The sequence below is a fragment of the Sciurus vulgaris genome (genome assembly GCF_902686455.1).
Source record: "Sciurus vulgaris genome assembly, chromosome: 5".
NCBI lineage: Eukaryota > Metazoa > Chordata > Mammalia > Rodentia > Sciuridae > Sciurus > Sciurus vulgaris.
The window spans coordinates 97433935-97448325 of NC_136465.1; the positions used below are offsets into that span (position 1 = coordinate 97433935).

The 14391-nt window shown below is 30.8% G+C and overlaps 1 protein-coding gene across 1 annotated transcript in view; it reads right to left on the reverse strand.

The window, feature by feature from the left end:
- The window catches only part of ERGIC2 (ERGIC and golgi 2), a 34036-nt gene that overhangs the window by 18406 nt on the left and 1239 nt on the right, over window positions 1–14391 (reverse strand). Inside the window, exons 2-6 of the mRNA XM_079139444.1 lie at window positions 6457–6599; window positions 5116–5224; window positions 3277–3323; window positions 2054–2124; window positions 289–329 (exon numbers count right to left, since the gene is read on the reverse strand). Coding sequence (XP_078995570.1) covers window positions 289–329; window positions 2054–2124; window positions 3277–3323; window positions 5116–5224; window positions 6457–6562 — 374 coding nt within the window. The 5' untranslated portion in view covers window positions 6563–6599. The remainder of the gene's footprint in view (window positions 1–288; window positions 330–2053; window positions 2125–3276; window positions 3324–5115; window positions 5225–6456; window positions 6600–14391) is intronic.

Consider the following 14391-nt stretch of genomic DNA (forward strand, 5'->3'; position numbering starts at 1 on the left):
AAAATGTTTTATGAGAATATGCCACACCATCTATGAAAATGTTCAATAAAATACCTACTGAAAGAAATTCTAGCTCTAGAAATTTTCCACACACATGCTAACAGAAGTACATAAAGAATTAGGTTCATGGATATTCACTGAGTATCATTTTTAATATTAAAATTCTGGAAGAAATATAGTAAATCCTGAAGAAAATGCATAGAGAAAAAAGTTGATCTACAAATCATTTATAATAGACAAAACATGATCTAGATTTCTATGAATAATAATACTTTGTTAACTTATTACCTCTGCCACTCTTTCTGCTGTGGTGAAAGATCAAATATTACCTGAAACAAAAGAAAACATAATCGCTAGCATTGTCAAATATTCTTGGCATTTGTAACACAATTTTTAAAAATTCATTCTGAGCAAGAAAGGTAAATTTACAGTGTTACTAAAAATAAGTATTCAAGATTTATATTTAATCCAAGTCAAATTATAAAATTTTAATGTGATTTCATTCAAAAATAGAATTTGCTAATCACAAATAATTTGCTGCTAAAATTATGTTTTTTTTATTAACAGATGTAAGTAATCAATCTATTATAGGTACAAAAATGGTATTTTATGATTTAAATCATTGAAATGATGGAAGGATGAAACTAACAATTATGGGGGCTGTGGGTGGGGAAGCATATGGCTCAAGTGTAAAAGTCAAGCATCTAAAGCCCATATTCTTGCTAGGAGGCAACATGAATTCTATTCTCAGCCAAATCTTCATTTGCAGTCCAAATAGCTTCCTCCATGACTGGCAAAGAAATTCATGTTACAGTCTATAAAACAACCCCCACATTCTTGCCAAAAAAGAAATCTCAAATCCTTCCACAAAATGATTAGCAAAATTTAAAACGACACACAAAAAAAATTAAGAATGGTAGAAATTAAAAGCAATGAAACATTGTTAAAACTATTCTTAAAATAGTATAAAATGTGATGCAAATGTTAAAGTGTCTAGTCTTCTGGATTAAAATTTCCAGATAATAGCTCAATGTGCTGTAACAGTATCCAAATTGAAAGGTATATAACTTCATATAAAAAATACTAAATAGTCAATTGTGTCAGCAGGAAAACAGGACAGGAAGAGAGGGTAAGGGTAGCAATAGCGAATTCACTTTTCTATACAAATTTCTACTATAAAAGAGTGTATATCAAAAGTACACATTTTGTTGCTGTAAAAAACAAATATGAATTCAGCAATCAAAACCCTATTCAGTTACTTCAAGTTTTCTTCTACCACTTTTAGTTATTATTTTGTAATTTTGCTTAAAGAAGGGTTTACAACTGCCAATGATGAACAAAAAAGAATTCAAGAATACATATGAAAACACAAGTACCACACTACCAAAAGGCAGTCAGCAACTAAAAGTAGTCGGCAATTGCATCCTTTTTCTCAGAAGCTTCTTTAGGGCTAATTCTGATTAGGTCTTGTTATCACTGAACCTGTCGCCTTAATGTGATGGTGTTTACTGATAAACCAATTATACAATTTGTACTTTGAAGCTAATAAGAGAACGTCAGCATTTCTTGAGAAGTGTAAATGAGGTATAAAATAATACATGCCTATGAAAATTCTCCTCTTAAATAATGCTTCATTCTTGATCACAAGAAAAATACAGCTCAAATATTTTTAAAGACTAAAATTTTATATAAGAATAGGACATAAAAGTTTCTAAATCATTAGAGAAAAAGTAGAAAATCTTATCACTATGGCAACTAAAAGCAAAGGTACAAGGAAACTATTAGGAAGCATTAATGAAAAATACAAAATAAGGTTATACAGATTTTAGAGGCTCATTCCAAAATGTTAACAATGGCTAGGCCAGTCTTTGATATTAGACATAACTTTTCTCCCCTGCCCTCCACCTAAATTTTGCACAAATAATATGGATTACCTATGAAATAAGAAAAATTATATTAAAAACTCAGAAAACTAAAAGCAAATATCAAACTGGTCTTCAAGTATATAATTCCTCAAAGTGTACACTTCAAAAATTATGTGAATTAAACTTACTGGTTCATAAACTAGACCATCTGCAGATGCAACCATTGTTTCTGCTAAATCCAATACATCTGCTCCAACATCTGCATTAAACAAAATTTAAAAATTATAAGTTTTTACATTCTTTGCTCAGAGTTGAACATCAGATATAAACAAATTAAAATGACTAAGAGAAAACAATGTAGCTTCACTTCCCTATAGTGCTTATTTGTTCAAAAGTTAAAATAGTACCATTATGTAACTTTGGTGGATATTATTCCAAAATTGAATAATGATTTTTCTATTTCTTGCTCAGAAAAGTAGATGACACAGAATTGCATGGTAAATAGCATAAATTTTAACTGAATTAAAAAGCTTTGCAAAAATTGTCAAGAACCTAATTCACAAGTAATAAATGACTACTGAACAAAATTTTAACTGAATTATTTTTCAAGACTGAGAGGAATCTTAAAGCTATACATAGCTTTAAAAAGGCAATAAATAGAAAATCTTACTTTGAAAAGACTAATATTTTAGTAGTATTCAAACATTTAGACTAAGGAAAAATATGATATATTCAGTATTAAAACTAACTCAAAATTGGGGATATAAAGTATTTTCTCATCTCTTAAATGACTAACACTAAAATTCCACACTAAAAAATTTTGTCTAATCATTTCTTTGTTTCTACTTTTCAAGCAATAACTTAAGACCTTTTTCATATAAAAGCATCCTCATTTTTGTGAGCAATACAGATTCAAACTATTATCTGGCATACCAGTATTTTTCCACTTCTAACAGTAGAGAAAGCCAGAAAAGAGAAGAAAAAAAGGTAAATTATCACTATTCACTTAAAAGAACTGAATTTGTATTTTAAAATCAAAGAATAAACATATAGCAAATGGTGACAAATTAATATGGTGAAACAGGATATGTCTGTGGAACATGGGTATAGAATCTGTTCAAACAAAAAAGAAAGCATATATCTACTCTAGAATTCTGATAGACAAACCAGAACTTCCCCCAATTTTATTTATTTTAATTGTACTTAATATGAATTAAATCTTTTTATGTAGAAGAAATATAATGAATATAAACTGAGGTGAAACCATTTTCATTATTAAATAATATCAATAAAGTTTTTAATTCTGTAAAGGAAAAACAAGATTAAAATACAACCAATAGCTTTTAATTTTTACTGACAATTGTTTGAACCATAAACTATACAGAAATTCTTCAGGTTAAGGTATACTTACACTGACACTTCATGGCAACAGTAATATCTATGTTGATTCTCAATTTGCTAAAAGATAAAAAGGTAACAATAGTACCTATCAATTAATCAGCAAAACATGAAAAATATAAACTGATTATAAAAAAACTTGGATTTCAAACATAATAAAATATATCAATTAGAATTTAGATTGCATTTTTTATGGTCAAAACAAAGGTACTTTAAAAGTAAAAGTTCTATTTTGATTAATCCAAAAACCTTAGTTCACAGATTTTTAACACAATTTTAATTTGTTAATGGCATCTCTACCATAATAGATGATAACAATGAGCAATCCAGAAAGTCTTAACCTCTCTTTATATAAACTTTGGATAGAATATTGCTGTAAGACTGTAAAACTTTCAAAAATCAAGAATTAAGTATTTTAAGTTTTTTCCTTTTCCTATCATAAATACCATACATCATGCATTATGATACATACAAATAATCTTCTTTATTTTATATCATGAAACTATAAAGTTGATGGCTTCCATTTTTCAAACAAACCGTCAGTATTCAAACCAGCATTAATGCTGTCATAAAATCAAATAACTACTTAGTAAAGTGGCATACTGGAAACTACTCAGGATAAATACAATCAAATTACTAGAAAACAAACAAGCATCCAACACTTGAAATTTTGTATGGTCTTTTAAAAGGTTCGATTATTTTCAAATGATTAGTTCGAATACATTTTCAAATACCAGAATTAATTAAGCATTATAAATAACAGAATGAGACTACCAAATTCAATCCTGCGCTTCCTACAAAAACTTTTATCACTAATAATTTTCATCTGATTTCAATAGGAATTATAAATTTTAGAGCTTCACAATGTCTTAAAGTTGTCTACAGTTCAAACTGTGCTCAAAATAAACTCAGGGCTTAGGTCCAGGAAAAACTGTAGAAACCAGAGAAGGAAGTCATATAGGTTCTGGGTGTCCCTACCACACTGATAACCTGCTTAATGTAGACTACATTTGGAAAATAAAAACTATTTAATTGGTGCTATAAACAAAATAACACCAAAAATTTCTTGAAAATTAATGGCATCTAGAACAGTAACTCATGTTACAGATGCAGAAATAGGTTCAAAAGAAGTCAACTGTATGAGTTGTCCAAGGTTACACAGCAATTTACAAATGCTGAACTAATATAAACCCCATGAGAAAAAGAGCATAAATATTATTTTTTTTTACCAATTATGAAACCGAAGTACATGCAGATACAGACTTAGTGACTTCCCTAAAGTCATATACCTAGTGAATAACAGAGCTGGAATTTAAAGGGAGAACTAAATGTGTCTTCTTCTCTAGTGCAATCTTAATATTATAAACCTGTTATATGCAATCCATAAAAAAAATCCAAATAAAATGGATAAATGTAAAGTATATTTTGTCTCCAACAGTATTGTATTTTCAAAGGTTTAAAAGTGAATTTACATATCAAAATTTATCTTAGATATAATTTATAGAAGTCAAGTTAGAAGTATACACAACTTATCTTTGGATAATTTATTTTTCAGTCCATATGTCAGTAAGATATTTCAAATAATAAAGAATAAAGAGTTTCAAACAATTCTCATCATACATATGGCTAAGGAAAAACACATTCTCCTAACTTTTTATACAAGTATATACTAAATCAGAGACCAGTATCTAAATGATTTCAAAATGTTTCACTTTAATGCACGTAATTATTAAGAATTTTTCAGGACCATTTCTTCAAAACTAAAACCAAATATAAAAGGTTAGACATTTTTTCAAAAGCTCTGCTTTTAAAATAATTTGAATCTAAAAGTATTTCAAGAAGAAAAAGTTACCTAGAAAAATCCTTGTCTACTTCATATTCATACTTCATCCACGTATCTTGATACACTGAGAATTCCATTATTGTTAATAAAGCCATAGTGGTAAATGCTATTAGAGAAACTGAGAAATACAACAACAACAATAAAACCAAGTTAAAAATTTTTAAAAATATACAACAGTAAACTACTTTAACTGAGATTAAAAGATGCAATATAAAAATGTGTCTAACATAATTTGCATTTAAATAAATGCTATGAAATTTTTTTCTTCAAAATGCTTACTATAGATTTTTTCTAAAACAGTTCAAAATGAAAACAATCACAAATATGAACACAAATATCTGAATACTGAGAAAGTATTTTCTTTCATTTTAAGGGTGTCTCTCACTAAATAGATTTTACATGACATAAACTATTCTGTTATAAACAACACTGTCAGAGATACAATAAATGATGAAAATAAGCACGTTTACTGGCCAAATTTGAAAATATTCCCCTCAGTATTAAAAAAAATGCATCTATGCCTGCAGCCGAATTTAAAACAAAAAAAAAAAAACTGTACTACTTTAATTAACAAAACTTAATCATAAGAGATTAGAAATAGTAAGCATCTTATGAACATTTTATCCAATAAAATATAATCTTTTGTGAAATATGTTATTTTATTACCTCTTCATGGGAAAATAAGTGATATTTTTAGTCATATTATTCTTACAGATGTCACCATTTTATTTAACAAATACTTCTATGAAAGCCACTACTCTAAGCATAACATATAGTAACGTATTTGATACATTAACACTAGTAAGTAAATACCAATATATCTATTTCATGGAAGAAGTAACTAGTTTTGAGTAACTTTCTCATAGGAAGTGCCAGAGGTGAGATCTTAATCCAGACAGTCAAAGTCTGGATCTAAAGTTCTTAACCATTACCCCATGCTGCCTCTCAAACACTAATGTGAAATTTGTACAATGTTTATACTAATTTAATCAAAATAGGAATAAGGCAGTGTCAACATCTTTATATAACTTCAAACTTCAATTTCACTTATATATTAAAATCTTGTTAATGTAATTATATGTAATTGAAGAGTACCAAATAGTAAAATTGCAATAATTTATTAACAAATAGACATTGTTAAATGCATGGGTAGAATTGGGTTGGATGTTATAGAGAATATAAACAAGAATAAAACCAGGGCAAACAGTGACACAAGGACAGACAGAAGAATTACAAAGTTACTGCAAAATTCATTGATGAGTTCTTCTTCTTGGCTATGTCTCTATGTGTTCTTGACTGGATCACTCAGAAACTATTTACTGAGGGAATTTTACTTGAACTAAAACTCACCTGTTCCCCCACTGGCTGAAGTCTCTACATAGCTGTCAGGAACCTTCGGAAAGGCATCCAACTCTTTCACCAAATTTAAGGTTTTTTTCCGATTCAGTCGCCTCATCTTCAGGAAAACCTTCCTCTTCCTTCATATAGTCATGCTAAATTAATTAAATAAATTAATTAATGACTAAATGAATCCTAAAAAATGATAAAAGGTTTCTTTTACTTTAGGGTAACTGACCAATGTTCTTAGAAACTTAGTGTTCTTATCCTTCCTTGAGAAAAAAAATATTCATACCACTTCTTTCCCCACTCTCACCCTAACAAATGATAGATAATTTACACATACAAACAATACACAACACAAAAATAAATGAAAAACAACTGTTACATTGTAACATTCAAACATACAAATCAAAATAAAAACAACTTTGTTATTAAATGACAAAAAAAAACATTCCTAGTAATGGAAGAAAATGAAATAAAACAGATGTGCTCAAGCACTGCTAACAAGGATATAAATGGTACCACTTCCCTATTGACTAAATAAATTCCTCTTTAGAAATGGATCCTAAAGTAAGAATCTGGGTTAAGAACAAAAATTTGATTATAAAAATATTTCTCATAGTAGTTTATTTTGTTTTGTTTTGTTTTGGGTACTGGGGATTGAACCCAGGGGCAGTCTACTAGTCTAGAACTTATTAACTGAGATTACAGACATGTGCCACTGCACTCAGCTATCATGTTATTTTTAAAAAATATTTAAGATACAATCAAACTCATGGTCATCACGTACAAATTATGGTGAAATAACAGGTCTTGATCTCTGCAACTACTGAAAAATATTTAATAGCACAAGAAAACAGGATACATTAAGAAAATTCAAAAGCCTTAGGAGTTCTAATTTTATCAGATAAGATAGAAGAAACAAACAAGTCTGTACATAAAAATATTAAAAGTAGATCATTAGAGGATTTCCATTTTTTTTTTTTATAATTTCAAACTTTTAAATTTTTTTAAAATAAAAGCTTTAAACTTTGGTTGCTTGTCGTTCTTTTTGACCTGTATGCAAACTATATCTAAAATATGTTATAAAGTCAAATATATGAGAAGTAAATTCTCAGATATTACGTAATTTTAATAATACAGTCATCTCTCACTATCCATGGGGGATTGGTTCCAGGACTCCCCACAGATAACAAAATCCTCAGGTGTTCAAGTCCCTTATATAAAATAGTGTAGTACTTGCATATTACCTAAGCACTTCTTGTTTACCTTAAATCATCTCTAGATAACTAATAATACATAATACAATATGTATAGGTAAACAGTTGTATTGTACTGCTTAAGGAACATTGACAAGGAGAAAAGTCTACATTTTCAGTAAACATACTATTTTTCTCTGAATATTTTCAGTCCAAGGTTGGTTGATCCACGGATGTGAAGTCCATGATACCACACAACCAGTGTGTATAAATAAATACTACAAGTGATAACAAAGAATTCCCAGATGTCAATGTTGTATTAATAAAGTTAACATAAAATAGCAGAATGAATCCCAGATGGTTGCAGAAGTTACTGTAAGAGTCTCTCTAGAATACAGACTTTATATTAATACAGAATTAATATATAAATAGGTCACAGAAAGGGCATTCATGGAGAGAAAGGAGTCAAAGAAGCAAAAAACTGTCAGTGATCACAAATGACACCCAAAAGAGAAAGGGATACTACTGACCAATCCACAACTGAGCTACTGCTATAAAGTGGAATTAAAAGCATTAACAGTTTAATTTCATTTACCATTGAAAACATCCAACTAATTTTCTTTGCTGACTCATTGCTTACAAAGTAACCTTCAGATTATGATTTTCTCAAAATCTAGTAAAATAGATGTGGACAAGAGATGGCAGTTTCTAATCTCCATATCAATTACAAAACTTGTATTCATTTGTAAATTAAACTTCTTGATTAATTGTTGGGCATAAGTCATGCCCCTGAGTTTTTTCTGTTCTGAGAAAGGAATCAAATTTATTTTCCATACCTGCTTCATGGTAACTGCATCAAGACTAACCTTTCTTCAATTTTACTTGTCCTTTTTGATTAGTTAAATATGTTCATGCCTCTTATCTTTAGAATAAAACCCTCCCTTAAACTCAAGTTCAACTCTAACTATAGATTTCTGGCAACATATCTTGAACCAAACATGAGTTGTCTCCATTTATCTATTATGAGTACTTCCTCACCTCACTCTTAACTAAATTTGTTCTCAGCAAGGTCATTAAGAACTCCCTTAGTACTAAATCCAAAGGACACATCTCAGTCCTTATCTAATTTCACCTGGGAAAATAACATGTTCATCACTTCTTTTTCTTTTTGAAAGAGTCAGTTACCTTGTCCTAAGTGATGCAGGTTGAGCACCCAATTCAAAAATCAAAAATCAAAAATGCTCTGAAATTGTTTTAAACATAAACATGATACTCAGAAAGTTTCAAATTTTGGAGCATTTTGGATGCTCTACTGGTAAACACTATGCAAGTATTTCAAAATTAGAAAAACCATGAAATCTGAAACACTTCTGGTCCCAGGCACTTCAGGTAACAGATATTCAACCTATACTGTACTCCTGATTTTCATTTTACCTTTAATACTCTCTTTGGCTAACTTTGCAGACTCATCTTCCTCTTGGATTCTACACTAGGCCTTCCTTCCAACCTCCACATTTGCCTAAAAGTAATTTCCTATTCCTTCAGCTACCATTTGTTGAATCCTCCAAATCTTTCCGGTCAGCCCAAATACCTCTGCAGACAGATATATCTTCTTGTCTTCTTTTACATTTTCATTTAGACATCTCAAGGTAACCCAGATTCAAGTCCAAAAGAAAATATTTCATCCTATCAAAACTGTTTCTCCTCCTGTATCTTCTTAGTTAATGATTAACACCATGTATCCAATTGCACAAGCTAAAAACAGGCACATCACTATACTTAAGCTTTTCCTAAAGTTCTCTCAAATCGATTCTCTCTTCTTTAGGGTCCACTGAGAAGTCCTTAAGTAGAAATCCAGTCTCAACTGCTACAATCCCTCTCTGCATTACTTCAACAACCTCTAATTTTCAACCCTTCAATTCATTCTCCATACTACTATAAATTACCATTTTAAAACATCAATCTGATCATACAATATTTCTTTTAAAATACCTGAATAAGTTCCCATGGCACTTACAGTATGAACGCTATCCTAACATGGTTTACAAATTCCTCCCAAATTCAAGTCCTGATTACCTTTCTTCAAACCCAATGCCTTGAAGTTCAAGTTTCAGCTTCAAAAAAGAAAAAAAAAAAAAAAAAATCACATTGTATTTTTGAAATGTGCTGTTCTCTCTCCTAAATATTTTCTATTCCTTCCCCAACTCTCACTTGACTATTTACTCTTCAAGTTCCAGTCTACTCATTTCTGTGTAGAGGGGGAAAAAGCTTTCTGCAACCCTCAAAATTTATGGGTTCTTAAAACACTGTACTTTTATCACACTATTTCTAATTACTGGTTTCATTTTCTATTTTCTCTACGCAACTGCTAGGGCAGGAATCATGTCTAACTTGATCTCTGTATCTCAACGTCTAGGGCAAGGGTTATTTGATAAATATTTATTGAGGGAAGGAAGGAAATTTCCCCGAGAAACACTCCAGAGTAGCACAAATTTCAAATCACAGTGAAGTGTCATACTTCAGTAAGTAAATAAATAAAAACTTAAGATCCACAGGAGGAGGATTCTTCAGTTTTGTTCACCACAGTATCCCTAGCACCTAGACCAGTGGGTGCCACATAGTTGGTATACCAATGTTGAGCAAATGAATGAAACAGTAAATTTTACTTTCAAAAGTTTCTATATTATATTTTCATGAGCTTTGTAAATGCTTTCTTTTAAATTGTATGTAAGCATAAAAATATGGCAAGCAGCTGGATAGTTTTACAAACTCCTTAAGACCACACACAACCTATTTCAGTACTCTCCCCGCTTCAAGTTCAGCTTCTGTATCCCACTTGGCTACCACCCAGTCTCTGGCTTCCTCCAAACCATTTTCCACAATTATCATTCTAGAATGAAGGACCTTGCTAATCTGAAAATCTTCCCATCCCATTCCTCTTCATTCACTAACGTACTTCCAAGAAATTCATTCCATCCCTCTTCATTCACTAACGTACTTCCAAGAAATTCATTCCATCTCTAGTATTTAACACTCTATAAAGTCACTGATCTGACATGAACAAGTTATTCAATAACTTCTAGTTTTTCTAAAGGCAATCTCTTACCCACTCTCTTTATAAAACCTGACTTTCTCCTGGTGGTAGTTCCTTTCTAATCCTTCACTTCAGAGACTCATAGGTTAAAGAAGTAATGTGTTTTTCCATCCTTCTCAACCATCTTTCCCCTTCTCAGGTCCACCTTCTGCTGAAAAATTAGTTAACACACACACAATAAAGTAAGTTTGGCTAACTTTTATGTTTCATGCTAGATTAAATTATTCAAAGTAGTTTACATATTATTTAATCTTCTATGACACTATTTTCATTCTCATTTAGACATGAGGAACTAAGGCAAAGAAGAGTCAAATGATTTTCCCAAGCCCATACAGCTGAGAGTATAGCTTGGATTCCATCCCAAGCAGCTTGGCCCAAAATCTACACTCCAAACCACAGTACAAACTGACTCACTTCATTATGTGCTGCCATTCCCACTGACGTCCACAAGTATTTATAATTCTTTTAATGACTTTAGCCCTGGATCATTCAATATGCTTCTCTTCTTCCCCATTCCTTCATATCCTTTAAACTCATACTATGCCGTTAATTCACAATAAAGTCTTTTTACTATGTAAGCTTAACAGTTCTTCTATTCCATTACTTTTAACCTATACAGTCACTCACAAGCAAGTCATGTTTTGGCTCCTCTCAACTCTTACAACTGCTTTACCTCTAAAATTCAAAACATCATTTACCTCTCTGAATGAAAATAACTATGCTTCAAGTTCTTCATTTTCACTGGTGTTCTCAAACCCTTGAATTCCTCCCAGTTACCCAATTCCACTGCTCCCATTACCACTCTATTTGCCTTTTTATTCAGTTTGGTCATTTTCAAAAATTAGCTTAGAAATGCTTCCTAGAATAAGACACCATTCTGTTACAAAATTTGTTTTTGCTACCTACATGAAAAACCTAAAGACAGGTAAACTTATTCAATTTTAAAATCTGTCCTTGCTATCTGGGATTATTATCTTCCTTTTTGCGTGTCAAAATACCCTTTCCTTTATGAAATGATAAAGGTAAACAGGTGTTTTATATATACACATATATAAAATACTAAAAATATATAAAAATGTAAAATATATACATTTATATGTGTATAAATAGAGTGAGAGGAGGCTTTTTGTTTGTTTTTTGATATCCTTATTTAGCAAAATTTAAAATGTAATTCTATCACAGACCTCAAACCTAGGCCTTTTCCCCGTTCTTTTTTTTCTTTTTCTTTGTATTGGTTCACAAAATCCAATAATTTAGGAGTCATTGCAATAGACTTGCTTGTTCACTGGTTGGTGCTTTATTTATACCTTAACAATCTCTAGTACCACATGTTTTCTTTTGCTGTCTTACCTACACTGTCCTGTATATTAAAAATCAAAACAAAAATAAACTCTAGGAAGTCAATGATAATGAGACAAAGACAATACTTTGAAAAATTGAATAATAAGAAACCTCTGTTCACATTAGAATATAGACATTATCAACACTCAATTTAAGTGGTGTCATATAGCCTATATTTCATCAATGTATTCACTTTAATCAAACTACCAAATGCTTTGCCAAAATTAAAATACAGCATTCATGAAACTTCATTGTTTGCCCAAGTTTCATTACCTCTCCAAACAAAACAGGAGAGTCTGTTCCCCAAGTTTTGAGGCAACATCTATTTATAATATATATTTGGCAATGAAAAATATTTAATTAGTTAATACAAATGTCCATCATGTGGGTTGATCTGTGTCCCTCCAAAAGATGCTGAAATCCTAATCCCTGCTATCTGTGAATGGGCATAATTTGAAAATATTTGAGTCCTTTCAGATATAATTAGTTATGATGAAATCTTATTGGATTAGGGTAACTCAAAACCTAAAGACTGATGCCCTTAAAAGAAGACACAGATACCCAAGGGAGAATGCCATCTAAAGAAAGAAATTAGTAATAAAAAGGTGCCTATACGACTGCCCTGAAGCTAGGAAGACAAAATTAAGGACTCTTTCCTGGAATCTTCAGAGGGAAGATGGCCCTACCTACTCCTTGATTTTAGACTTCCAGCCTCTAAAACTGTGAAAGAATAAATTTCTTTAGGCATCCCAGTTTATGGCAGTTCGTGAAGACAGTCCCAGGAAACTAATATGAGCCATTAATAGGAATGAGAAAGGATGTATATTATTCAGGTCACTACTGAGCTTCAGAAATAAAAGTACAACCTACCTACAAATTTAAGTTACTTGACCTTACTGTATTAGAATACAGTAAGAACCATTTTATAAATAGCTTAGTCTCACTTTACAGTGAACACGCCTCCTCCATGTACTTAAACCATTTTACTTTAAAATATGGGCCTTTTATAACAATTAAATGTTATGCTTTAAAAGTTATTTTCTTCAAAATAATACAAATAATCTTGTAATGTTCTTAGTAATAAAAAAATTTACTTGGAAGACAAGTAAGATGGTACACATATAAGTTTCTATCCAAAAAACCTGGATTGTTATCCAGGTACTTACTAGTTCTGTAAGAAATTTGGAAAGGCCTCAACATCTCAGAATCCTCTCAAAAATTTTATTTCAAAAGGAGGGGAGGTGAACATAATGGTTACCTCATAATTTTTAATCAGGATAAAAATGAGGCATTTAGTCAATGTTTTCTAATTCTCAGAAGAAAAGGAAAAACGTGTAAGATATTTGAGATTTAGATGCTAAACTCAGAGGAAAGTAGGGAAGTATATGAGGTAAGTAAATTTCACAGAGGATGGTGTAAACTGATAAAATAAAAGCTGAGAAAAAGTGATTGTAGAGTCATAGCAACAGAACACTATGGAAGTACCTAGTGGCAATAAGAGCAAGATCAAGTACAATCCTCAAAAAATAGCTGGACTATAGTAGCTACTTTTAAAAAGTGTACAAAATTAAAGTAAGGAAGTATAAGGAACTTAAGAATGAGGAAAGAAGGTCAGCAATGCAAGAAATATATTCACAATAAAATGAAGGTTCTTAAAAGCAAGAACATGCATTAACAAGGAACCAAGAAGGGCAATAAGAATCTAGATTGTAATAAAACTACATGAAGAAGTAGAAAGGAATAATCTGTGCCTTAGTAATTATGAGAGAAAAACAATTGAAGAAAAGAAGTAACTGGAAGAGTTTAAGGTCATATTAAGTAAGTATAATGAAGAGTGTTTAGTCACTTTGGGGGATCAGAAAGAAATTATTTTTAAAAGTATCTTCTTCAGTCTATGTTTTGATTAAGTACCAAGGCAACATTTGCAAGTGAAAAAGTTAGAAGGTGGAAATAAAGAGCTAACATTTTTCTGAGTGCTGACCCTATAGCAGGAATTGTCTAAATGCTTTGTGTGTTTTAAACACATTTAATCCTACAACCTCCCTATGAATTAAATATGATTATGTTATTATTCCTATTTTACTTGGGAGGAAACTAAGATATAGAGAGGTTAAAGAATTGGTTCACTATGACTTTAAAAGACAAATAAAATAAATACTGGAAAACCCTTAAATAAAATGTATAGTGGGCACAGACTGCATAGAAGTGATGTCTATTAAAAGTGAATTTCATTTCTTCCATTTCAGTCACCAACTCCCAGAGAAAAGAAATTTGTCTTTTTTTCTAATTTGTTATCCTAGTTCTAGACTG